The sequence below is a fragment of the Nycticebus coucang genome, chromosome 1 (genome assembly GCF_027406575.1).
Source record: "Nycticebus coucang isolate mNycCou1 chromosome 1, mNycCou1.pri, whole genome shotgun sequence".
Classification (NCBI taxonomy): domain Eukaryota; kingdom Metazoa; phylum Chordata; class Mammalia; order Primates; family Lorisidae; genus Nycticebus; species Nycticebus coucang.
Genome location: NC_069780.1, coordinates 23,929,498 through 23,955,969, shown reverse-complemented (window position 1 = coordinate 23,955,969; position 26,472 = coordinate 23,929,498). Strand labels below are relative to the sequence as shown.

Genomic DNA, 26,472 nt, shown 5'->3' with positions numbered 1-26,472 from the left:
CGGGACCTTCTCTAGGATTATTTGGTCTTCAGTGTACTGTATAGTTTATCTGCATAAAGGTCTTCAATGAGGAACTTAAGTTAATATTGATACTATTGATTAAAACATTGGTATTTATTCATTAACAGTAGTGATAGGTTTGGAAATATGGATCACAAAAGGGTTAATGGAGTATTTTGTACATACAGTAAGAAAAATCTACTTGATTGACCTAACATGTTAACGTCACATATAAAAATATATAACGTACATACTGTCAAGTAATATACAGACCAGTGGGTCTTCAGGCCTGAAAATGAAATTGTCTTTGATTCTTCTCATTTCAATGCCTTGACAACTTTCACCCCATACCTTGAAAAATATATTTTAACAAAATTGGAACACTTAATATCACTTTTTTCTACATATAATGGAGATCATGTATGTGAAATATTTCTTCACCTTTTCCCCATTTTCATGCTATGGCATGTTCTTTAAAAATCATGATTTGAAATATCTGTGTAATAGTCCATCAGTGAATAGAAAAACATACTTGGCTTCCCATTATTTGAACATTATAATTATTCCCAAGAAAGTTCTTTCTCCCATGATACTCAATGGATTCTGCTTTTTCTTCCCATTTCTACGCCTACCACACTTTCATGTGTGAATTACTATGAAGGCTTATTAAATGGAAGGGAAGGAGATAGCATGTTTTTTTGTTTGTTTGTTTTTGTTGTTGCAGGTTTTTGGCCAGGGCCGGGCTTGAACCCGCCACCTCCAGTATCTGGGGCTGGTGCCCTACTCCTTGAGCCACAGGCGCTGCCTGGAGCTAACATGTTTTAAATACGTTCTAGGTACAGGCAATGGTGATCAACTTACCTCACTTTATTTAATAGACTAACAATCAGTACTTGTTACTCCACATTCATAGCTCTGTTTCTTAGCCATAACAAAGATGAAAGTACCTTTTATGTTTTCACTGAAAAAAATTAAAAATTCTGAGGCTTGGACAGTGCTGTTCCACTTCCCGCAATCCCACGGCCCTCCTAGGACTTCTTTCTCAAGAAGGCCATGCTCAGCATCTTCAACTAGCTATGCAACCGGCATCTTCAACTACCTTTGAATAACTACCCCTCTCTGCCCTCATTCGTGAGACTTTCTAATGTGGTCAAGCAAGTTGTCTCATTGCCCTGAGCTCGTTTTGTATATTCCACTTCCTTACTAAGTAAATTATAAACCGCTCTAAGGCAGGGACACTAGCTTTTACTTCTTGGCATTCACAGCAGTGCCAAACAAGGAGGCATCAGCACTTTGTCTTGAGCTGAATTAAACTGAATTTTATGGAAATAAAATGATGGAGTCGGACACCTGCAGAGTGCCGCCACCTGACCAGTGCTTTCTGGTGACAGTGAGCAGTGCGGGCCAGGGGTTCCTGCAGCTTTTGCTCCCCACCACCATCCTGGGCATCACCTCACAACTTATCCAAATAAAATCTCTCCCACCGAACCGTCAGCCCTTCTGAATCAGAGACTCCAGGGGTAGGTTCCAGTAACTAGGATTGTAACAAGCCCTCCAGTGATTCCAATGTAAGCTCAAATTTACACACCATGGCAGACAGTTCACTTAGAACACAGCTCAATCTAAGAGTTCACAATGGCACCAATTAGCAACAAAATAGAAACCTTTGACCTGCTGTGACTAAACTAGCAGCTGCTGTTCCCTTTTAGAGTTACAAGTAATAAGGGCTCCTCGCCAATTCCCATACTGTTGTGGAATAACATTGATGCTAACAAGATGTTTCAGGAATAAATGTTCATTGGTATGGTTGAAATGAGCATTTCCCTAACTTTGAATCTCATGGCTTTCTTTTTTTTTTCATTAGAGATGATCCATCATTACAGCGGTTTGAAATTTGGGGGCAATTACTGGTTTCCCGCCCTTGTTTTACAAGGAAAACAACAGTAGAACCATCTGTCTATTCCATAAATAACACAAGAGTTTAAAAAAAAAATACATCATTGTTTTAAGTAATTCCATAACAGTTCAGAGGGAGCTTGTGGTCACAGGGCCAGTGCGGAAGGGAAGCAGAGGTGCTATGAATATTTACATGTCTTTAGAGAAAAAAAAAACAAGCTTATCGCTACATGGACACAGAATCTGCTCAGTTCCTTTTACTTGCTGCAAAAGCATTCAGGAAGAATGCTTTTGATTCAGAGGTCTTCTATGACTGCTTTTCTCTTTTTCTTTCAGGAGTCAGTTTGCTGATTCCCGCTGGGGCCATTCCTCAAGGGAGAGTCTACGAAATGTATGTGACTGTACACAGGAAAGAAAATATGAGGTAAATATGCTTTTTCTGGTGCACTGACTTTATTGTGTCTAACTTGGAAGAGAATTGTACAATAGAAAGGATAAGCCCAACATACTTTTGTCTGAGTGATCTTGCATTTTTTCCCTAGACCTACAAAAGCTCTAACTTTATCTTTGAAGCTCTAGACACTTTTGCAGATCTTGAGTGTGGGTAGAAGGCCTGAAGTGTTTGCCCAAGTGGACATGTGACCATATTTGCTGAAAAAATGGCCAGTAATAAAATCCATATGCTGTCCAGGGAGACGCATGGAGAGACTCAGATGTCAACTTCATGTGGCCTGGCTCAGGAATCCAGCCTGTTCCCACTATAAGGTTAAAGGTCACAAAGGATTGGACAACCCTTTAACCCCTGCCCTGCCACTCCCACCTCAGCCTAGCACTTAATTTGTAACCACCAAGCCCTCCCTCCTTTTCTGACTGTGTTCTAACATAAGTGACACCAACCTCCTTTTCATGTTTACTACTTAAAATTCCATACTTAGGCCTTCCAAACAGGTCTGGGTTGATGGAAACCGGATCAACTCAAAAGGCTCTGTTCTATATGTGTCATGGTCATGAAGATGAAGTTATTTTAAGTACAAATAACGAAAGGAGTTTGGAAGTCCTCAACTGAATTTTCAGTTTGGCATCTTACAAACCATGTAGTCTTTCTTGATTAGCTCCCATGTAAAGTGCATGTGTTAAATTGTGCTTTCTAGGCCTGACTGATTAGTGCCTCTGAAGTACACTGAAATACTAAAATAAAAGATGCCATTAAATGGAGATCCTCATCCTGTAATTATCACTGATTTTCCCAAGGGGAAAAGCCTAAGCTCCCTCAGTCCTGCGCTCTGCATACAGAGCCTGAGTGACGGAGGTAGAGCTGGCTCGTCGTCATAACGCATCAAATGAACCTTTCTCCTTTCTTTCTGCTCATCCTCAGAAAAACATGCATTTTTAGTCTTGTTCTCCAGTGGCCAAAATGCTCCTTTATTACGCTTTCAGGTGGCGACATCGGTATTTACAGTGGCCCCAGCACATTCTCTCCCTTGGATGGTGTACTTTCACCTACAGAAACCTTAGCCTAAGAGCATAACACAATTCCTTGAGCATTATTCATGCCTTAATTTTGAGCAACAGAAAATCACTAAAAGACTTATATTTACCTGCATCAAATATTCATTCTCTTCATTCCCCATGCAAAGCCACGCTCCCAGGCCCTCCGAGCTCACTCGCTCTTTTTGCAGCAGGAGAAAAGATGAGCAAACTCCAAAACCTCTTTCTTTCTCTTCTTCTCTCACTTGTCCAGAGTCAAGGTTAGCAATTAAACACATCCGTCCAGCAAGGCCTTGGCCAACACAGACATTTTGTTTAAACAGAAAATAAGAATTGGCTTGTGCTTTACGCTGAGAAACAGTGGGGTGCTCTGGGTCTCTTATTTTCCATCCAGTTACTATTGCCTTCAGCTGAGGCTCAGATCTTAAGGAGCTGCAGCCACAGGGCTGACGCTGAAAGGTGTTTCCGCTCATGTGCTGTTCTGCTTTTCTTCCCAGAGTTTACTTCACACCCTAACCAGGATAATTGTACATTTTAGATGAAGGAGAGAGAAAACAGAAAACTCAGAACGCTAGACAATTCTGATTTTCGGTTGATCTGCCTCTGCCTGTGACAAAAAGGCAACTCTGACTCCTTAGCGTGCCTACCACTTGAAGTCAGGCGCACAGGGAGCTAAGTACTCCACTGAACTTGGAGTGCATCAAGGAAGTTCTGTTCCTAAAAATAGGGCGGCGCCTGTGGCTCAAAGGAGTAGGGCACCGGCCCCATATGCTGGAGGTGGCAGGTTAAAACCCAGCCCCGGCCAAAAACTGCAAAATAAAATAAAATTAAATAAAGCTGAGAAAGCTCAAGGATTCAAAAGAAAATACATACCATAGACCATGACAGAGGGAACAAACACTTTCAGATAAATGGCAAGTCCTTGCTTCACTAATTTGCTCTTTATACTAGAAGGGGTGGGGATTCTTTTTTCATTACATATTAATATGAGAGTACAGATGTTTAGGTTACATTGTTTCCAATTCTAAGGTGAAGTTCAAGTTGTAGTTGAGCCCTTCACCCAGGGCCATGTTGACTGGATGCGTTTTTTAGTGTAAAAACCCAATAACAGTAATGTCCTATAGAATATAGTCCTGATACAAAGCATGGCTGCCATTTCCTCAAACTCTCCATTTCATTTTTTCCACACCACCCTCTGCACATCACGATGAACTACACTTTAAAGATGAAGACACGGAGGCACAGGGCAATTCTGTGGCCTTGTGGAGGCCTCACAGCTAATAATGGAGGGAGGCCGGTGTAGCTGATCCTGAAGCTCTTCTGCCTCCTGATGTGTCACCCCCCACGCCCCACCATGGCACCAGTGCAGGAGCCAGGCACAGCCTCTGCCTCTGTCTTACAGGACAGGTCGGATACCTGTTCTGTGGCTCACTGAAGCCGCTGCCTATGCTCACAGGACATGAGACCGAACTTCTTGGGGAGAAGACGCTGTAAGGACATCAGGAAATGTGGATGTTATTTTACATTCTGAGCATTTTTCTCTTATTTTCCTTTTCTCGGATTCTTTTTATTGCATCTAAAACTGGGTGTGTTTCCAGCTGGCGGGTTTCCAGCTGGTCATCTGCTGAGGGGAATTGTCTGAGGGGAGGCGTGAACTTAATTACTGTGGCACAGTGGATGTGCCAGGGGAGGCCTTGGCGCTGCTGTCTGTGCTCTAAGAGGAAGCACACTGGCCGATGAGCTCCCTGAAGGAGCCTCAGAGCGGGGACGGGCAGCCTCTGAGGCTGTGCTCGGGATTCCACTGCTCTCCTGCGGCCCAGATCTCTGGGGAGACTGCAAGGCCCTTGTGTTTCCCTGACGATACAGTTTCCACAAGTAATGCCACGAACATGGGTCTTTTTGCCTTGTTTCTAGTCACAGTTTTAAGAAAGTGAATCTGATTCAGACTCCTTTGCCCTTTATCAGTTCTTATTGAAAAACAATTTCCATTGATGACATGAAAGTTAATTTCCCCTTTTCTCCACGTTCTGCACTTGCCTAGCAGTTTTATCAAAAAAGGCAACAAAAATTAATTTAGCAATTCCAAATATAAAGGTAAACAGAACACCTTTAGGTAAACTGTGGGGCGTCACAGCGGTTTCTGAGCCGGTGAGGGCCACAGGCGTAGCCGAGCTTTTTAGAGATTAATCTGATGATGGGTGCAGGTGCATGGATGCAGGGAGCAGCACCCCCCAGCCCTGGCTGGGCTGGGGCAGAGTCCAGAGGTGAGGAGAGGGGTATGAGCCAGGCCTGAGTCTGAGAGATTGCAAAGAGAAATGCATGTCCGAAGAAAAAGAATTTTACAACTGGCTAGAGGTGTTGGACAGGAGGGGCAATCACACAGAATACATCCAGGAATCAAGCCTCAGGCACCAGGATCATCGTGAGAGCAAAGTCAGAAGCAGGAGAGGACAGATTCCGACTGACGGTGCAGTGTGTGAGGAGGGGTGTGGATGCCTCCCGGGGACAGCAGTGAAGTCAAGAAGGGAAGGAACCTCCCACGGAGAAAAGGCAGGGGTGGAAAGAAAAGAGCTGGGGGAAGAACTCTGGGAAATATTCCTGTTAAGTTTGAATGTGATGAGGGAAAGTAATACAACAGCCAGGATCGGCAGAGAGGAGCTTGAACTGAACATGTAGAGGCTCCTCCTGCATATTTGTGAATGAAAGAATGGGTGTTTGTAAGGGTAAATACACAAACCATGCTGTTCCAGGATCTCAGAAGTCAATGGCAAAGGGAGCCCGAAGATGGAGCTTCAACACAGAGCTGTTATTAAAATTAAAATGTGCAGAAAGAGGAAGAGAAATAACAAGGTTATTGGATTATTTGATTTGTTGACTTTAGGACATTGGTAACCTGTAGGGGTTTTTTTTGTTGTATTTTGGTTTTTTGAGACACGGTCTCTCTCTCACTCTGCTGCCTGGGCTGGAGTGCAGTGGCGCCATCATAGCTCTCACTGCAACTCCAAATTCCTGGGTCCAAGCACTCCTCCTCCCTCAGCCTCCCAAAGTGCTAGGATTACAGGCGTGGGCCACTGCATCTGGCCTGGGATTTTTTTTAATTGGTGAAATCCCCATAGTAATTGGCTGGGTGCAGTGGCTCATGCTTGAGCTCAGGAGTTCATGTAGCTGACAGCTACTCAGCAGGTCAAGCCAGGAGCAGGAGGATTCCCTGAGCCCAGGAGTTTGAGGTTACTGTGAGCTGTGACACTACCACTGCACTCTACCTGGGGCAGCAGAGTGACACTTCCCTCCCTCCAAGAAAAAGGTGTCCCAGTGGGACAACTAAAAACTAGCATATCTACAGGGTGACCCAAAATCGCTCCTACAGTTGCCATATGTAGGGAAAATGGGAAAATTATAGCTAAATATACCTTTATTTACGAAAGATTCTTAACAAAATTTTACAAAATATTCTCTGTGTTTTGGCCACCTCTTTGTAAAATTTTATAATCAATGTTTTGCAAATAAAGGTATTTTTAGCTATACTTTCCCATTTTCCCTATGTATAGCAACTTCAGGGGTGACTTTGGGGACACTCTGTACTATTCATAAATAATAATGTGTTAGGATCGTAGGTAATCATTTAGGAGATAGTTTTTGGTTATCATGTCACTGCCTAGAACTTTGTGAAATAGTAGCGGACATGATTATTTCTCAGCAAAACTCAGTGATATTTCTCCTTCAGTAAAGCTCGCTTTTCATTCCTGAGTCCCAGTTTCCTCAGTTTTGAAGTAATAGCTATAAAATGATCAAAGATGGGGTGTTAGAGAGTCTAGGTATATTTAAATCTCATTCTCTCACTGTTCTTGACAGTTTCTTTATTGAAATCCTACTTGAGAAGAAATACTTCAAGGTAGTTTATGAAAACACATAATTTTCAATGGGAGGAAAAACATTAAATAGATGAAAAACGATAAGAAAATGGGAAAATAAGGTTATAAAAGATAAGATAAAGTCAGATGAGCAGTTAGAATATAAAATATTTGATGTAATTTCTAGCACATTTCTGGTGCTGTGTCACGAATTTAATATTTCTAATCTTTTCAAGAGGGGGACAGGTTAAGTTACAAGACTCATGAGTCTGTGAGGAAAAAATACAACCAGAGGAAGCTCAATTATTTCTTCTGGGGTTCCTCAGAGAGAAGACCTTTTGTTAGTATAATGAACAGCATCTTTGAAATAAAAGCAGGGATGAGCTTCACGGGCCTCTTCCACTTCCGGTGTCTTCAGAAGTAGATAAGCAGGATGGCTGGCTGTTCTGCCTTAATCCAGGGATAGATTTTGGTCTGTCTGGGGAAATGGTGGTACACCTTCAGAGTGGCTTCCATAAATATTATTTTTGCACAATTGAGCTTTTGATAGCAAGTGAGTTAGATATTCCCTGTCAGGTATCCAGAGTGCAAATGCTTCAAGTTGCCAATTATGTGTGAAGGCGTGTGCTTTTAAAGGCAGCTGAGCCTGGGGTGGGATTGTCATCCTGAGGGACCTGACAAAAGACACATGTGTTTATAGAAGGCATCTCATGTCCACACAGAGGCGGGCAGAGATAGATTCTTTTCAGGAAGTTTTGAACCTGCTTTAGTGCACAGATGGGGAAAGCTTATCAAGGCCCTAAGCCCATTACAAGCAACCCAAAGTATTCTGCTGCGTGAACAGAATCAAATGGCTTGTGCATGAAATCTGGCTTTGCTGAGGACTAGCTTTGCATCCTTGGAAAAATGGTTAATATCTCCTTCATATCTCCACATTTCAGTTTCCCCTTCTGGAAAAGAGATAATACAAATACTTATTCTAACTACCTGATAGGTGTACCGTGAGCAGCGAATACAGTCGCTCAGATGAAAAGTTTTGATAATTATGCGCTTTAGTCTAGTGGAAGTTCTCCTCCCTGACAGCAGCAAGCAAAGAATGAGAAAATATCTCTGACAGCAAATGAAAATTTCTCTCCGTGGGCTTTGTTCTTCAGGCCTTAGAACCCATCCAGCATTTACGGTGATACTATCCATTTTGGACTATGAAAAGCACTTCAAATTGTAATCATTATTTTGGGCAAAATTTCAGCTTCACTGCTGCTTTCTGCTCCGTTCTGTGTCATTTGCAGTTAATACTCACAGACGGCCTGCAGAGCTTCGGACACACGTGGGACGTGAGGCAGTAAAGCCCTTCCTGGCAAAAACGTGAATCAGAAATATTTATTTTCGACAATTTTCTTTTCTGCCTTTTCATATCCTCCCTTTATACAAATAAAGAAAAGGAGAAATTAGACACTCTGACCTTGGTTTTCACACGTTTAAATCTGATCTTGCTGACGTCACTTTTATATGCTCAGAAATAATTCCAAGTTCAACACGACTTCTTTCCTCTTGAAAACACATAGGAAGTTCTTATCGTTATTTCTTCTTTGTTTTTCATTCCCTCTTATGAATTCCACTTCCCCACTTCCCTATTCATGACATTCTTGCACCTCACTGAGTTAATAAATTCTTTTGACACCTTCTGCTCCTCCTTCCCGCCCCCTGCCCTCGCTGTCCCTGTGAGAACGGTGTCCATCAATATTGCATGCCAGGGGTGTGCTTGGAGAGCACAGGCTTGACAGTGCCCAGCCCAGCAGGGAGTCTTCTTCTCCCTTCTGTTCCAAGTCAGTGATGAGAAGAACCCCTCCTCCCTGCTGTCTCGAGCAGCGGCTGCTAACACCAGATGGAGAGAGAGATGTTTCCAATCCCCAACTATATTGAGAGGGCCACTTGAAATGCACACTGCTTTAGTCTCCTTCCTTAAACTTGCATACTCACTTTCCAAGGTACGCTTGTAACTAAAAGGTAAGAGTAGTGCTCAGGGAAAGAAGTGTAATCATTGCTTTTTTTCTCTCTCTTGAGGGAGGAAAAGTAGAATCAAGCAATAATAAAGTTCATGCTCAAGGCAGATAGTGTGATAGTAACTGTGACGTAATGAAATCAGAACCTCGCTTGTGTTCTAAGACAGTGGTTCTCAACCTTCCTAAAGCCACAGTGTATTTTCGTTGTTACAAAGGGGTCACAACCCCCAGGTTGAGAACCGCTGTTCTAAGAGAATACAATTCAGACTGGAAGGAGGATAAACTGGATTAAAAGGAAATAATAACCAAGGCAGTGAATGGGATAGTAATAAGGTCTCACACTGCTACCAACAACCTTGTGATACAAATGTAAATACCTAGATAACATTAGGTTTAGAAAAGGACCCTGTGTTGTTACTTAGTGAGATTGAAGATGATTTTAAGGCATAAAAAACAGGTAAAAATTGGATGGTGCCTGTGGCTCAGTGAGTAGGCCGCCGGCCTTATATACCAAGGATAGCGGGTTCGAACCTGGCCCTGGCCAAATTGCAGCAAAAAAATAGCCGGGCATTGTGGTGGGTGCCTGTAGTCCCAGCTACTTGGGAGGCTGAGACAAGAGAATTGCCTGAGCCCAGGAGCTGGAGATTGCTGTGAGCTGTGACACCACGGCACCCTACCAAGGGCAATAAAATGAGACTCTGTCTCTTAAAAAATAAAAATTAAAAAAAAAAAAAAGTAAAAAGTACTTTGGCTTTTTAAATATGGCTTAAACCCATAGATTGCTGGATTCCTAGTACAATTTTAGGATGTGACAGGATGCAGTTACAGCCAGGACTTATTAAGGGGAAAATATGCCAAATTTGAGTTCTTACGGTTGATACTAGTTAACTGTGAGAATTCTAAAATTTGAACTTGGGCAGGTGTGGTGGCCCATGCCTGTAATCCCAGCACTTTGGGAGCCGAGGTGGGTGGATTGCCTAAGCTCACAGGTTCAAGACCAACCTGAGCCAGAGCACGACCGTGTCTCTAAAAAAATAGCTGGGTGTTGTGGCAGGAGCCTGTAGTCCCAGCTACTTGGGAAGCTAAAGCAAGAGAATGTCTTGAACCCAAGAATTTGAGTTTGCTGTGAGTTGTGATGCTACAGTGCTCTACCAAGGGTGACAAAGTGCGACTCTGTCTCCAATAAAAATAAATAAAAAATAAAATTTGAACTTGATTGTGAGCTACCAGGTTAGCTGCCACAGTTTTATGGATGCCGATAGAGACAAAAGACTCTTGGGTCAGAAACAAAGGACAATGTATCACTTACCAGCCATAGCACTATACAGAGTTTCATCACTTTTATGCCAGTTTCCTGAGCCCCAGTTTAGAAATGGTGACATCGATAGGTCATATGACATCTCCACACTCAGTGGCTGTGTTCTAGGAAAGGGCTCTCGAGCTTAGGGAACCTGAGTCTTTTATAATAAGACATAGACATGCCTGTCATTTGTTCCAGAAGTATATTATCTTCCAAGGAGATTTCGTGACAAGTATGTTTGAAAGATAGTCAGGAACATCAAGAAATATGAGAAATCCATGAAGAATCATCTTCCAACAATATTAAAAATAATAGACACTATAATTCATTGAGTGCTGAATGAGGGTAAGCGTAGATACAAACCAACTATCAGATTATATAATATATATAAACTGTAGATAAATACTTGGGAAAAATTAATTTCAATGAAGCATGGTAATCATAAAGGAATTTACTGTATCCCTCATAATATTCATGTGAATAAGACCAAAAGATATGAACTGGATAATATTTATTTTAATAGGTTAATGTTTGGTTGAAGTATTGATGTCAGACTGGATAGCTGTTTCCAATGGTGTCCTTGAACAGATCTCTGTTTTTGCCCTATTCTTGTGTTACGTACAGTGTTATCACTGGTTGGAATGATGACATAAATAGCAGGCATTTCAGATTTGGGGAGGATAAAAACTGGAAGAGACAGCCAACATTTAGAGGAAAGCATTAGCATTAAACATTTAGCATTAAAAAATATATGGCCTGAAATTTTCCCTGAAACAATTAAGGTGAAATTAGAAAGCTAAATGCAAATTTTTGTACCTGGGTCTAAAAGCCATCGTTACAACTGTAAAACTATATAGACTTAGCTTAAGAGCCTTTCATGTTAGGAATACTAAAAGTGATCAGCTTTAATGAATTTCTTGAACTCCTTGGGGCATCAAAGCTTCATTTTATAAATGCTATGCTTAACCATACCATACCATCTCCATCTTCCCATCCAAGTGGAGCTCACTAAATATTTTAAAGTAATTAATTGGTTGAGAATAATCTAATCAATGTTTTATCTCCTGGCACACTTAAATTATGTTGTTCAAAAAAAGAGCAAAAAAAAAAATATATACTTACTGTGCTTTAAACTTCTTTTGAAAATAATTTAACGATGTTTAAAAATTTTTGTGGCACACATCAACTAAAAATCACTGATCTCAGGCAACAGTTTTGTGAGGCATGCAGCTAACTACATATTCCACATCAAAGAGCAGCCCTTCGATACTATGTACTTGAGTACTGAGCCCAAACTGCCCCCATTGTACTGAGGACATCGAAACACAGACAAGCCTCCATATGACAATGGAAACATAGGAAGAGATATGGAAATTCCTCTTTTGTAGCTAACATTGAAAAAATTGAAGATGTTTGGTCTGCAATGAAGAAGACTTTGGAGACATCGTAATAGTCTCCAGATAGGTGAAAGAAAATGGGATAGAAAAAGAGGAAAGGATATGTGGAAAGAAATTTCAGGAAGGCAGATTTTGTTCATTCTAAGTAAGAACATGTTATAAATTCAATTTGATAATCAATGAGGTGACATTTCAGTGGACTGTAATTCTGAATGTGTCTAAAGCACCAACCACACATCGGCCAAGTTGTAGAGAGGGTCTGGTTTGTGGTAAAAGGGCCCTAAGGGCCCTTCTAAAGTTCTCTGAGTTCCTGATTTTGAGAACTATGCTATTCTGATAGAATAGTTAGAGCAGTGTTGTTAGAGGTTTTGTCTCAGTACTAACTAGAACTGGCTAGTGGTGAGACTTGGGCAGTCCACTCCCCACCTGTGGGATTACTTCCTCACAAAGTAGCTGAAAGGTTGAGTCATTTATCCATTTGCATATTGATTATAATCTTGGTAGGGAAGAAATTAAAGGCATTTAAAATATATATGAAAATAAGGCATTTGGATCCTTGAGATTCTTTATGCCCAGATCCTCTGAGTATGAAGGACACAGTAAAACCACCTTATTTTAAATTGCTCTAGAAATACAGTTCTGTATTCTTTCTGGTCATGCTTGACAAGTGAATCTTCCACACTCGCTGGAATTATCCTGAAAGTCATTTGGACTAAGTTTAGCTCAAGGGTGTCCTCATTCTGAAGTGATATTTTTTTAAAAAATTTTCAAGTTAGGTCCTAAAACCAAAAAAGCATTTAAAACACTGTGAGACCAATGGCAAGTGTTATCAGACAAGCTGGTTATGTAATGTCATGAGGACTGTTCTTTCCCATTCCATCCTTGAAGTATCTGGGGATGAATTCAGAGGAAGCCACCAAAGGCAGGACTGTGTCTGAGGGAAGCTCAGAAGATGTTGGTAAATTTACTGTTCTCATACAGACCCAGTCTTGAAAGATGAAAGTCGTGGTATAGAGAGCATTTAATTTTGCCTTACTTACCCTCCCACAAATATGCCCTAGCCAAAAAAAAAAAAAAGAAAAAGAAAAAGAAAAAAACTCCAAGAGAAAACTTCTTGAATTTTTTGTGCAACTTTGGATCTCAGATTTTGAGTGCATTACGCATAAATACTATGTAAACATTGCTGATGCCATTCTCTGCTGTCCTGCCAGGCCCCCCATGGAAGACTGTCAGACACTCCTGACCCCTGTGGTGAGCTGTGGGCCCCCAGGAGCCCTGCTGACTCGCCCCGTGATCCTCACGATGCATCACTGCGCAGACCCCAGTACCGAGGACTGGAAGATACAGCTGAGGAACCAGCTGGCGCAGGGACAGTGGGAGGTGAGCTCTGTGGGGACCACGCCATGCAGATGAGCAAAAGCAATTATGGGACACCTTCAGTTTTTAAAGCAAAACATGGAAGGGATTTTACCTCATGTTCAAAATGCAAGACAGACAGACAGACTCGTTCCTGAGTGCTTTAACTTCTGACTCATGGGCACAAGGAAAATGATGCTCAGGCATTAACTAACTTATAGGAAAAGAGCCCTTGTGAGACTTAGACAAGTCCCTTTCGGAATACTATGTTTCGGGAAGAGATCCATACAAAGATGCTTTTAATTTGCAGGCAGAGAAATGCCAGTTAACATCTGGGCCAGAAAATGCTGGGTGCTTACCTGCAGACAGTTATATCTAAGATATAGTTCTTATGAATTTAATCTGGGGAAAAAGAAAGGATGTATTTCCAAAGCTCCCTTAGAATGAAGAAAACGTGGCATCTTGACTGTCTGAGGCCATTGTCATTGTCATCTCGTAAGGACAATGCCTTAAACAGGTCTTGTCCCTTACATCAGATTCTTTCACTTAGAACCTGTATTTTGGGAATATGTGCGTCAAAAAATATCAAATAATTATAAGACCTACACCAAAAATTTATATTTATGTAAAATGTTAAATACATAAAATATGAAGTTGTTACTATGTAAAGGACATTTACATACTTTGTGATTACTTTCAGGTTTTTTTAGGGGAAAATTTTTAGATAAAAATATATATGAAGATCGGAGCTCTTTATATTTTAGGAAAACACAGTATTGAAGTTAGAAGCGTAGCAGGGCATCCCTGGGATTACCTGGAATAATTTCCTTTCCCTGGACATGCTGGCCATAATGAATGAATGGACTTTAATACCAGAGTCCAGATCTACCTGCAATTCCATTTAAAGCTTTAAATGATTTATCTGGAAAATTCTCCAAGTCTTAATCTCACAGGATGAAAAATGGTATGCATGATTCTATCTTACCCTACCTGTTTCTGGGTTTGAGTAACAACAACAACAATAAACTTAGCAGATGAGGTGACTAGAAGGGGATAATCCTTACGAAAACAGCTCCAGGCTTGAGAGTGCCTGGGACATGGGCATCTTTGTCCTTATCCCTATCTTCAGGAGGTTTCCTTTAACACATCAGCACTACAGGATACTTGGGGTTTGCCTTTGTTCTGCCGGAGAAAGCAGCTTCTATCTAAGCGCCCTTGGTGGGGGCGGGGGAGGCTGGAATAAAGCTGGGATGCTGAGCTTCTTTTCTATTTTCCTTTTCAGTCTGAGCTTCTTTTGGGGGGACAGGTTCAGTTGAAGAACTGATCCCACTGATGCTATTGAAACACAGCTCTGACTATAGCTCAGATGATGTTTCCAGGCCAGATTCATACACGATCACCTAAGTGGCTACTTCTTTCACATCTTCATGTAACCCTGGGAGCAAAATTTATGACAAAACATTTACTTTGTCAACAAATGGTTATTGGACAGTCACCGTGAGGTAGGCCCCCTGGGAGACAGGGACAAGCAAAGTGGACAGGGGTCCTGCCCTGCTGAAATTAGACAGCTGGATACAGAGACTGAGTCACACTCATTCATGCTTGTGTTTTATTTCTCCTGCATGTGATTTTCCTTTTAAATTTGAATAAATTAAAAGTTTCTAAAAATACGAACTTCCAGCCTCTCTTGGAGAAGACAAGGCTTGGTCCACGTATTCCTATGTGGCAGCCACAGGCTCCACGGCTTCTTCCTGCCTTCTACCCTCCCCGCCTGACATGTCTCTGTTACCCGGCTGCCCCAGGAAGCGCTGGGGTTACACCCTTGGTTAAGGGATGCTACACTTGGTCTTTCAGATTCTTTATTCTGTGGCCTGAGCCATATGGATAAATTAGAACCTGGTTGAATCGGTAGTTATTTTTTGCAAAAAGCATCACTTCCCCTTATTTTTCATTTCTTACTAAATATTTTCAAAGTGTAAAAGAGCAGGCTGTTAAAGGGTTTACATGAAAAATAACACAGAACTGTGTCTTAAAGGCATGAAGGTTACCATGTCTTACTTTGCATAGAGTCTGACAATCAAGATTCTTTAGGAAAAGCAATCAGGGGTGCTTTGGAGACCGTAAATGAATTGCAAAACAATGTGCCATGGCCCAGTTCCTAATTCCTCTAATTCTTTTTAAACATGTGGAGACTTTTAGGGAAAATGTTTCTCGGAAGACCAAAACATGCTCATAAAGGGCATCTAAATGAAGAATATTTTCTGTATAAAGGCAATAGCAGAAAGGAAAATAATGATGAGGAATGGAACGAGGTGTATCACAAGCCTGAGAAATAAAACAGATCAGGAAAGTAGAGGTCCTGCTCCTCCCACCAGCATTCGCCCCGCCCAGGGTGATTACCACCTGTCCTCCGTGGCTCAGTGGGGCCCCTTCCTTCTTGTCCCCAGGATGTGGTGGTGGTCGGAGAGGAAAACTTCACTACCCCCTGCTACGTGCAGCTGGACGCGGAGGCCTGCCACATCCTCACGGAGAACCTCAGCACCTACGCCCTGGTCGGCCAGTCCACCACCAAAGCCGCCGCCAAGCGCCTGAAGCTGGCCATCTTCGGGCCCCTGTGCTGCTCCTCCCTGGAGTACAGCATCCGCGTGTACTGCCTGGACGACACCCAGGACGCCCTGAAGGTAAGCGGCGCCGCCTGCCCCACCCTGTCCGTCTTCACCTGGAATCCCAGGTTTGCAGACTGGGTGTCCGCACGCGCGCCCGCGTGCCAGAGGATGCAGTTTAAAAACCAGAGTAGAATATCCGATTCTTAGATATTCTTAATGTCTGGAATAAAGACAGTTTTAAAAAGCAAAAATAAATAAATAAATAAATAAATAAAAACAGAGTAGAGACATCTCTGAGGCCATGCTGGTAGATGAGCTCTTTCCTTTCTGCTCATTCCTCCCAAGGGCTAGCTCCTTTACAACTGCCTTGATTTCTTTTAAGGACAAATTTAGAAGAATTTGGCAACGAGAGCTATGGAAGGTAAATAATCCACGTCCATGCTGGTCTCAGCTGCGCGCTTCCTACACGGGGAAGCGGCGTCGCTGCGGTGCTGCGGGCCCCTGGGGGGCCACTTGGTCAATGCGCTTCCCTGTTCTTTTCCCGAGGGCTGTGAGGGACAGGGTCAGCGTTTGACGACAGACTGCTGCTTTGCACAGTAAGTGAGCTTAATTCCTGGCGCGATTATTGCCGTTTGTTGCATCCCATTCGAAGCTTTGAGGGATAGAATAAGTGCCTTTGAAGAAGTTATGATCTGGAAGGAGAAATAAAAGAAGCATGCCAAGGATGAGGGGGCAGTTCAGGGTGTGATACGCGTGCGCTGAGACATGCAGGCTTCTGCGGGAATTCGGGAGAGGAAGGAAGGCATCGTGTTATTTTGAGGAGATTTGAAAAGGAGCTAAGATTTGAGACGGGCTTTGATGAAAGGCAGGGTTTTGACCAGCAATGATAAGGGAAGAAATCCCAGATGTCTGGGTGGAGGCGACAGCGTGAAGAAATATGTGGCTGCAAACAATAAATAAAAATTCTTTGTAGGCACATCACCTCCAGGAAGCCTGGAATGGCAGGTAAAAATGTGGGAAGGATGGGCCTTGACTGCCAGAGAGAGGAGCTGAGATGCAGTTTGTTGAGTTACTGGAGACTGGAGAGGTTTAAATAGAAGAAAGACGTGCCTGGAAATATGTGTCCGAAATATTAGTCTGACTTCAGTGAAAAGACAGAGCCAGGAATGCCTGGTGGGGCCGGGAAGTGATGCCAGAGGAGACGAAGGGACAGGAGGTCTAGGAGCCCTCACAGGACCTGGTGACTAACCCTGCATAGGTGGAACACAAGATCAAGTTTCTGCCTCTAAACAACGGTGGCAAACTCCGGGACAGGGAGATTTGGGCTGCTGTGAGGTGGGATCAGGTCAAGGTGACGGCATGGTTGGGCTTGGTGAGGTGCCCTGTCCCAGGCTGCAGACTGCCAACTTTTTACTGTGTCCTCACCTGGTAGAGAGAGGTCTGGGGAGCTCTCTGAGGTCTCTTGTACAAGATTACTGGTTCCATTAATAAGCTTGCCACTCTCCTGACCTGTGTACCTCTCCGAGGCCTCGCCTCCTCATACCACCCCAACAGGATGCAGTCCCCTTAGGATACAATGTAGGAATTTGGGGGAATATACACATTCAGTCCATACGGTGTCTTTTCTTTTGGAATACTGAATAAGAGGCATGAATTGGGCATCTGTTTAATAGAAAAGATGCCCAAACAGTGAGAAATCTGGCATTGCTGGGGAGCAGATTTTGAGGTAGAGATCAGGAACCAGAGTTATGTGCTATTTGTCATCCATAGTGATCGGGGATCCAGGCGTGAGTAGAGGGAGAAAACAATCCCGTAAATGATCATCGTTACTGAGAGCTTCCTATGTGCCGAGCAAAATTATAAATACTTTAACTCATTTAATCTTCACAACAACCTTTAAGATGCCATTAGCTCCATTTACAGAAGTGCAATCCAAGGCATAGAAAGTTTCAGGAAGTCGCTCCAGGTCATACAGCTGTTCAGTGGAGAAAGCGGGTCCCACCCCCAGCAGCTGGCTGCAGTCTGAGGCTCTGCTCCTAAGTGTGCCATACTGTAGAGCCCGCGGACTGAGGAGAGCCCTGCTGTTGCCAGGGCAGAGGAAGAGCAGCCAGCAAAGAGGCCGAAGAAGGGTGAGAATCCAGAGGAGGAATAGAAAAAGGGGGGAAATGAGTCAATGAAGCCAAGAGAAGAAATTTCTTCTGAATATCAGGGCGTTTCCTTCTGGAGCTTCCATCCAAAGAGCAGTAGTATGAAAACCAGGTGTTTGAGGACGTGTTCCCTGGGAAGCAAGCTGCGAGGGGAAAGGTTGTAGGGACACAAGTGGAAATACAGAGAGAAGCCCGGCGCCTGTTTCCATCATCTGTTCCTCTAGGCGGATTTAGCCAGCCTGGTCTTGTGGACGGGCATGACACCTGCTTGGTTGCTGGATATAATTTGATGTTTGAGCCTTTAAGATTTTGAATAAATGTTGTAAACACACAGGTCTAGTGTAAACCTGAAGGTTATTTCTTTTATATGCCTTGCCAAGGTGATACATCTAAGGCACTGTCAGGACAGAAATCATGCCAGGCTTAAATTCTTCACAGGGAAAACTATCTCCAGGAGAGTCATGGAGTCTGATTAAGGCAAATCTTTTTAACAAGCCCAACAAAAAAAAATGCAAAAAGCATACCGTAGGAGACATTTCATCGTATTTGAAATGTGTGATACACGTTATTTTATATACACACACATAGTTCTCTACTCAGGCACCTGTCTTCCCAGTAGAAGCACACCCACAAGTCCATGCAAAATGTAATGTTTTATAAAATAATTTTGATCATTTTAATTAGCACAAAAGAGATGCAAATGCTCACTATGGAGAAAGACTGATGAACAGGTTTAAAGGGTGAAAACAACCCAGGAGCAATTTGTGTTGTGGTCAGTGCTGTCCAAATAGACATTTATAAATTCTCAGCACCTGGGGATCTAGCACTTAGCCCGAAACAAACATGAATAATGGATGAGGCTTCCTCGCACCTCATGGCCTTTTAATAATGCAGAAATACCAAAATCCTAGTTACAGGTAAACGGTCTCTCCAAATTGCAAAGAGACAATTAGTTCAGTCACGGCAGCACTGCCTCATACCCAGGGTGGAGCTGGAACCCCGGGGCTGATTAGCTGAAAAGGGCCTTTTATCACTGAAATTCTGCCACCTTGGCACCCTGCCTGCTAATGCTCCCCGCCAGCCTTTCTCCCATCTCCCTGCTTTCCTTAGTGCTGTTACCCAGAAATATGTTCCCTCACTTCGCCCCTTCCAGAGACGCCCTCCGTCTTCATGCCCACCCCACTCCCAGCTCAAGCTTTCCTGCTCCTCCGACCTCAGGGTATGCCTGAGTCAGTTGTGGAGCTTTTAAAAAGTCTCACTCCAAGGTCTCACCCCACAGGGGCCGATCTAATGGGCCTGGCTACTGTTGTTGTTGGCTTTGTTTTGCTTTCTTTCGTTTTTGACAACACTCCCTGGGTTTTTCTACTGTGCAGCTAAGGAAAGAACTATTATTATTCTAAACACTTCCACAAATCTTTTTGGAACTTTTAACTTTACAGGGTGTCCCGAAGGTTGCCATCAATAGGAATAATTAATGAACTGATATTTTATATCATATTTTATATTTTTACATCAACATGTAGAAAATATTTTGAAATATTTCGCAATGAATAATTTGTAACTAAAGGTACATTTAGCTACAATTTCCCATTTCCCTATGTGTGTGTGTATGTACAGTGACCCTGTGTTAAGGACAACATCCAGCATCCTCCCATCATTCTCTCCCCCGCTCCCCCCCGCTCCGCTAACTGGCCTACCACTGCATCTTTCTGGGAACACCTCACAGTGCCCACAGGGAAGACCACTGTCCCCAGCTAACCACAAGGCCAAGAGGAAAAGCAACAATACTTCTTGTGTCCCATGACTCTTTCTGGAACCTCTCTCTACGTCAGGCACTGAACCTTTCTTCTGTTGCTTTTTACCCATCTGGGTTCCTTAGCACAGCCCTGCACAGACCCCTTTCTAGCAGTGCCTGCCTCGCGGTCTTCTACTCACTGCACTCCCACCGCTCGCTCAAATCCCACGTCGCCACTTGTATCATAGTTCCTTAGCCTGCATTTGTTCTAGTAGCCTTCACATCAGCCCACATTACCTATCCACTAGCACATACATACTGTAGCTGTCATCCTTTCTAGCAACCACTTCATTGCCACATCTGCACCACAACCTTATCACCTTCCATCCCTCTCACAGAAGCTTCTCACAGAAGCTGCCCTTGTTCTTCAGAAGCCCCCTCCGCCGCCTCTGGTCTCCCAGTTCACAAACTCTCATCTGCTCTACCCCATATTTATAGGGAATTCACTCGACCCCGAAACCTCTTGTCATCTTGATCAGCTGCAGGCTTTTCTGATTTCCATAGCCAAGGATGCCCTCCCTGGACAAGCCCTCCCCTTCTACTTCCGGGCCGTTGAGTTGCTGTGAAAGCCACACATTTCTAGTTGAGTCTCTCATGCTCTCCACAGCCCCTGCTCCTCTGAGACACTGTTAGTTAGCTCTTCTTGACTTACCTTTCCCACAGCCGTCTGCCAGGTACCCTCTGCTCTCATGAGCTCCCTGATTGTATTGTAGCCCCTTTCATGCTTAGCAGTGGCCTGGCCACTCGTGGAAGCTCTCCCAACTGCTGTCCTTCAAATCACCAAACCTGTTACTTCAGCCTCTCTCGCAATCTGGACTCTGATGCAAAGGACTTCTGCTTCCTTGTTTGTGCTCATGCAGCCCCTTACCACCCCAGCTCCAGCACAGCAAATGGCGCCCAAAGGTGGGCCTCCCAGGACTTGATATCTTCTTAGTTACTACTGTGTACTGGGGATTCTCTCCAAATTGCAGAAAAGCCCACAGAAACATTTGGCTAGGGCAGAGATGGAGGCCCAGTGGAACACTCTTTCTCGGGGATTATAGCTTCACAGTCCTTGAGAGCTGATACAAAGAGACCCGTGTCTAGAACTGAACATCTCAAGAATATGAGGTATCACATTTTATCACATGTGGTTATATTGTCCTTGTGAATGGAAAGGAAGAAAAAGAGAAAGACCTCTTCATCAGTCAGTCATTAACAACCCTAATGCATTATTTTTTTCCATCTCCCCACCTACCTCTGAGTATGGCAGTGTTTTTTTTAACAATTTCCCTGAGTTTGCCTGGGGACAAAAATAGTCACCTGAAACTTTAAAGCTATGTTTAGCAATTTGGAAGCATTGATGTAGAATTATAATGCAGGAAGTGACTACCAGAGTAGGAGTCAAGGCTGACTGGGAGACAGTGGAATTCTTTTTACCTTTCAAGAGGGAATTTTTTTTTTTTTGAGACAGTCTTATTATATCACCCTCGGTAGAGTGCTGTGGCATCACAGCTCACAGCAATATCAACCTCTTGGGCTTAAGTGATTCTCTTGCCTCAGCCTCCCAAGTAGCTGGGACCAGGGCCCCACCACAACACCCGGCTGTTTTTTGTTTATAGTTGTCATTATTGTTTAGCAGGCCTGGGCCAGGCTCGAACCCACCAGCCTGGGTGTATGTGGCTAGCACCCTACTCACTGAGCTATGGGCACCGAGCCTCTGGAGGGATTTTTTTCTCCCTGTGCATGTTGGACCAGTAGGAGCAATGTTCAACTTGAGTTTATATAAAAGATAAAGATGCTAAGAATTTCAAGAATAGTTTGGAATCAGCTCAAATAGAGAGGTCAAGTCTATTGAAAAGGTTGAGTTTGGTATATCAGAGCTTTTCTTTTTCTCTCCTCCTTAGGTGATTAAAGTAATAAAAAAGGGTGTTTTCCTTTCATTATTTGCAAAGACTTAAATCCTAGTATAAATAGACCAGAAATTAATAGAGAGCAAGGTTATGTTTGGAGTAAGTTTAAAAACACCCAGGGAGAAACATACATCTATGTGGAAATAAGAGATTTCTGCCCCACTGTCCAAAGGATACAACCATGAGATTTTTCTTTCAAAATAAAGGGGTGTATGCTAAACTTTGAGGTTCGGAACCTAAAAGAGGAATTCTTTGCATATAAGACGGGGCAATGTGTGATATCCTTGGAATTTCTAACGGTTATATGTGTGATATAAACCAGATAATAGGTTAACATAACCTGGCTTGCTTTATGGAATTGTTTGGCCTGCAGACAATCTTCCTTGGATCAATTTAGTTTTCAAATTCCCTAATCCAGGCTGCGGTATTGTATAGCAAATCTGTGAAAGATCATATCATGTGAAAAGAGAAGAGAAGAATAAAAGGAACGCTGAAAGGTGGAGTAAAAGAAAGTAGGTTGGATGAAGTCTAGTTGAGAATTGTGTGACACTTTCTTGGGCCACAGACATAGAGTATCATTCATAGATGGCTCGTTAAAGGGAAAAGATAGGCGCAGAGCATCCTACCTGTAAGCCTGGCAATTCAGAAGGCTGAGGCAGGGGAATTGCTTGAGGCTGAGACCAGCCTGAGCAAGAGCAAGACACCCTCCCTACAAAAAATAGGGGAAAAAAAAAGCAGTTGGCTACTCAGGAGCTAAGACAGGGGAATCGCTGAGCCAGGAGTTTGAGGTTGCCATGAACTGTGGTCACCACTGCTCTCTAGACAAGGCAAAAGAGCAAGACACTATCTCAAAATACATACATGCACGTGTACAGACATACAAAGAGGAAGTACTTGAATTGTCATCCTGCCACCTGTCACCTTCTCCACTGTAGTCCTGACGTGTCCCCCATGGCAAGCTGTGACCTTACTGAACCCAGAACCCCTCAAGCCGGCCTCTTCTAGGCCTTCTGACACTAGCCTTCCCTGAAATTGGCCCCATTAACCATACCTTTTCTTACAGTTCCCTCAAACACCCTCCAAACTAGCCTGACCTGTGTTTTATATTTTTAGAATCCTGGTCTCTGAAATTAAACTAATATATTTACAGATTTAACACATGTATTGGAGAACATCAATGGCAAATGCTTTAGAGATTCCAGATGAATTTTCCCCCACTAAGTGTATGGAAGGCGATGTGTTATTTTGTGGTATAGTTCAAAACCTGATTCAGGCCGGCTGATTCGATTGTTCTGCCTCTCATCAGCTTGGTGGCCCTGGTCACTACACTTGACCTCTTTGGATAGTAATTTGATCTGCCTCAAAGATCCTTTGAAGATCCTAGTAGATCAAAGTTATTAAATCTCCTAGCACAAAATAGGCACAAGGTACTATTAACCCTCCCTAAGTGGGTATTCAGACTATGGTGGCATTTTGAAGATAATGGCTCAATGATGATATTAAATCTAATTGTGATCTATTAATAATCATGGGGTGAGTTTCAGGTTTGATAGCAGTTTGGTTTGCCGGGCATTTCATCACAGGGTCTTTTTGGTGCCTCTAAATATACTCACCTTTATTAACCTGTTAGGAGTCTTAGCTCTGGCCCTAGTATATATCTTAGAATTATGACATGACCTGTCATGTCAAATTTATTTTTTGAAAGAGAGAAGAGAAAATATAAATTGAGGTAGCAGAATAATGTCCCCCCCAAATTATCTGCATATTAATGAATATTCAGAACCTGTGAATGTATTACCTTACATGGTAAAAGAGACTTTGCAGATATGATTGTGAGATATGGAAAGATTATCCTGGATTGTCTGCTGGGCCCAGGCTAATTACCTGGATTATCGGAAGTGGAAAACTTTTCTCAGCTATGCCCAGGGAGAGAGGGAGATGACCATGAAAAGAGTCTCAGGGAGACGAGAGATGTGCCAAGTCTGAGTTTGAAAGAAAGGGAAGGGGATCACGAACCGAGAAATGTGAGCAACTGAGAAACGTCTGGAAGATGGAAAAGACAAAACAGCAAGTTTCCCCTGAGCCTTCAGAAAGGCAGGCAGGCCTACTAAACCCTTGACCGCAGCCCAGTGAGGCCCGTGTTGTTCTCTGACCTACAGAGGGCTGTGGTGATTCTTACGGCAACAATAGAAAACTAATATAGAAGTTTAAAAATATCATGTTAAAGGGTGAAAAGAAACGCAGGATGAGTGCAGATGTCCCAGAACAACCTCGACAGTCCTAGTCCTAATACATAAATGTGTGAGAGAGTCTTTTCCTGAAGAATCTGCCCAGAGGCAGACAAGTGACATGGCCACTTCCCTGAGAGCCACCCCTTGGCATTTTGCTTTAAAAGTGTCAGAAACGACCCTGACTGGGCAGGCTGGAAGCAGCAGCAGCTGTGGGAACAGCAGGCGGAGCCCTAGACACACAGTGACTTGATGGGGAAATGTTTGCACATGGTCGCCCCAGTCCAGCCTTGTCATTGTGAGGGAGGAAGGAGGCTGAGAAACGCAGAGGGTGGGCACAGCCCCTCGTGTGAACACAGGCCGAGAAGCCAGCAGCACCAGGCAGGCACCAAGGATGGTGACCCTAGCAGGTGGGAGAGGCTGGGCTGACAGTCAGATGGCCCCACGGCCCAGCTCAGCAGGCTGAGGCCCAGGGACCCGGGGAGGAGACAGACCAGGCAGGGAACTGGGGAGGAGGCCACTCTTTCTGGCTTCTGCTTGGGTGGGATGCAGGCACCCACAGTTGTGACAGAGACAGCAGGGACAGCCACTGTGGCAGAGACAAAGCTCACATCGTAACATGACCAGGGCAGTTTTCAGCTCAGGATTAAAGGGTGGAGTGAAGCATGCAGGCTCCCTAACATCTGATGGCAGACGTGGGTTCCTTAAACACCAGTCAGCACCGTCACCGAGGGTCTTCTGAGGTTTAGCAGGCGACACACCCTGGACATTTGTCACTTTGTTCTTTGTGCCATGGAGACCCATGAGTGTCAGCGTCATCAAGCCAATGACAGGGGGCAGTGTGGCTCCACCTTCAGGGTATGGTCCAGCACGGAGGAGCCACGAGGCTCACCGGGACCAAAAACAGCCAGGGGGCAGGGCAGCCGCCACTGCTCCCCTCCTGACTTTGGTGCCACCTGCACTGTGCAGCGGCCTTGGTGGCTTCACCTCCAGCTCATCCTCCTGATGCTGGTCCCGTGCTTCTCGGCAGCAGTAACTCCAGCCACGTGTAGTTGGGTGTTTCTGTCAAAAGCAGAGAGTACACAGAGAAATAATGCCCAGGAGTTGCGCCAAGAGTGGACGAGGGCAAGGAAACCACAGCCCCAGTCCCCTCCTTCCAGCTCTGCTCCGAGAAGAGATTTCAGTGGGCGGCATGAGGTGTGATCACCGGTTCATCCTTTCTCTAGTTTATGGGGTTTCTATAACGAAAAGGAGAAGAATGATCGGAAGGTAGTTGGCAAGAAAACAAGAGAGGGTGAGAGGGAACAGAAGCTACAGACTAGATGATCAACAAGTAGGATACTTAAACCTTGAAAACTCAAAGCCACCCCCCTCAAAAAATGCCTTGAAGAAGATGTTGGAGCAATTTGCAGCAGTGATGAGAGATGGGGTCAAGTTCTTATGCAAGATAAGGGTGAGCAGAGCAGGAGTTGAGCACAGGATTGGTGATCAGGGGAGGAAGTGATCACAGGATAGGGGAGGAGGGTGAGCAGAGGTGGAGGGTGAGCAGAGGAGGAGGGTGAGCAGAGGTGAAGGTGAGCAGAGTGGAGACGAGCAGAGTGGAGATGAGCAAAGGTGGAGGTGAGCAGAGTGGAGACGAGCAGAGGTGGAGGTGAGCAGAGTGGAGGTGAGCAGAGTGGAGACGAGCAGAGGTGGAGGTGAGCAGAGTGGAGGTAAGCAGAGTGGAGACGAGCAGAGTGGAGATGAGCAGAGGTGGAGGTGAGCAGAGTGGAGGTGAGCAGAGTGGAGACGAGCAGAGTGGAGACGAGCAGAGTGGAGACGAGCAGAGGTGGAGGTGAGCAGAGGTGGAGGTGAGCAGAGTGGAGATAGCAGAGTGGAGACGAGCAGAGGTGGAGGTGAGCAGAGTGGAGATGAGCAGAGGTGGAGGTGAGCAGAGTGGAGACGAGCAGAGGTGGAGGTGAGCAGAGGTGGAGGTGAGCAGAGGTGGAGGTGAGCAGAGTGGAGATGAGCAGAGTTGGAGGTGAGCAGAGTGGAGGTGAGCAGAGTGGAGACGAGCAGAGTGGAGGTAAGCAGAGGTGGAGGTGAGCAGAGTGGAGACGAGCAGAGGTGGAGGTGAGCAGAGTTGAGGTGAGCAGAGTGGAGATGAGCAGAGTGGAGATGAACAGAGGTGGAGGTGAGCAGAGTGGAGGTGAGCAGAGTGGAGGTGAGCAGAGTGGAGACGAGCAGAGGTGGAGGTGAGCAGAGTGGAGATGAGCAGAGTGGAGATGAGCAGAGGTGGAGGTGAGCAGAGTGGAGACGAGCAGAGGTGGAGGTGAGCAGAGTGGAGATGAGCAGAGGTGGAGGTGAGCAGAGCGGAGACGAGCAGAGGTGGAGGTGAGCAGAGGTGGAGGTGAGCAGAGTGGAGATGAGCAGAGGTGGAGGTGAGCAGAGTGGAGGTGAGCAGAGTGGAGACGAGCAGAGTGGAGGTGAGCAGAGGTGGAGGTGAGCAGAGTGGAGGTGAGCAGAGTGCAGAC

General features: G+C 44.3%; 1 protein-coding gene across 1 annotated transcript in view; it reads left to right on the top strand.

The window, feature by feature from the left end:
• UNC5C (unc-5 netrin receptor C) overlaps positions 1–26,472 on the top strand; it is a 398,375-nt gene that overhangs the window by 353,206 nt on the left and 18,697 nt on the right. Inside the window, exons 11-13 of the mRNA XM_053609613.1 lie at positions 2,233–2,320; positions 13,147–13,315; positions 15,739–15,972. Coding sequence (XP_053465588.1) covers positions 2,233–2,320; positions 13,147–13,315; positions 15,739–15,972 — 491 coding nt within the window. The remainder of the gene's footprint in view (positions 1–2,232; positions 2,321–13,146; positions 13,316–15,738; positions 15,973–26,472) is intronic.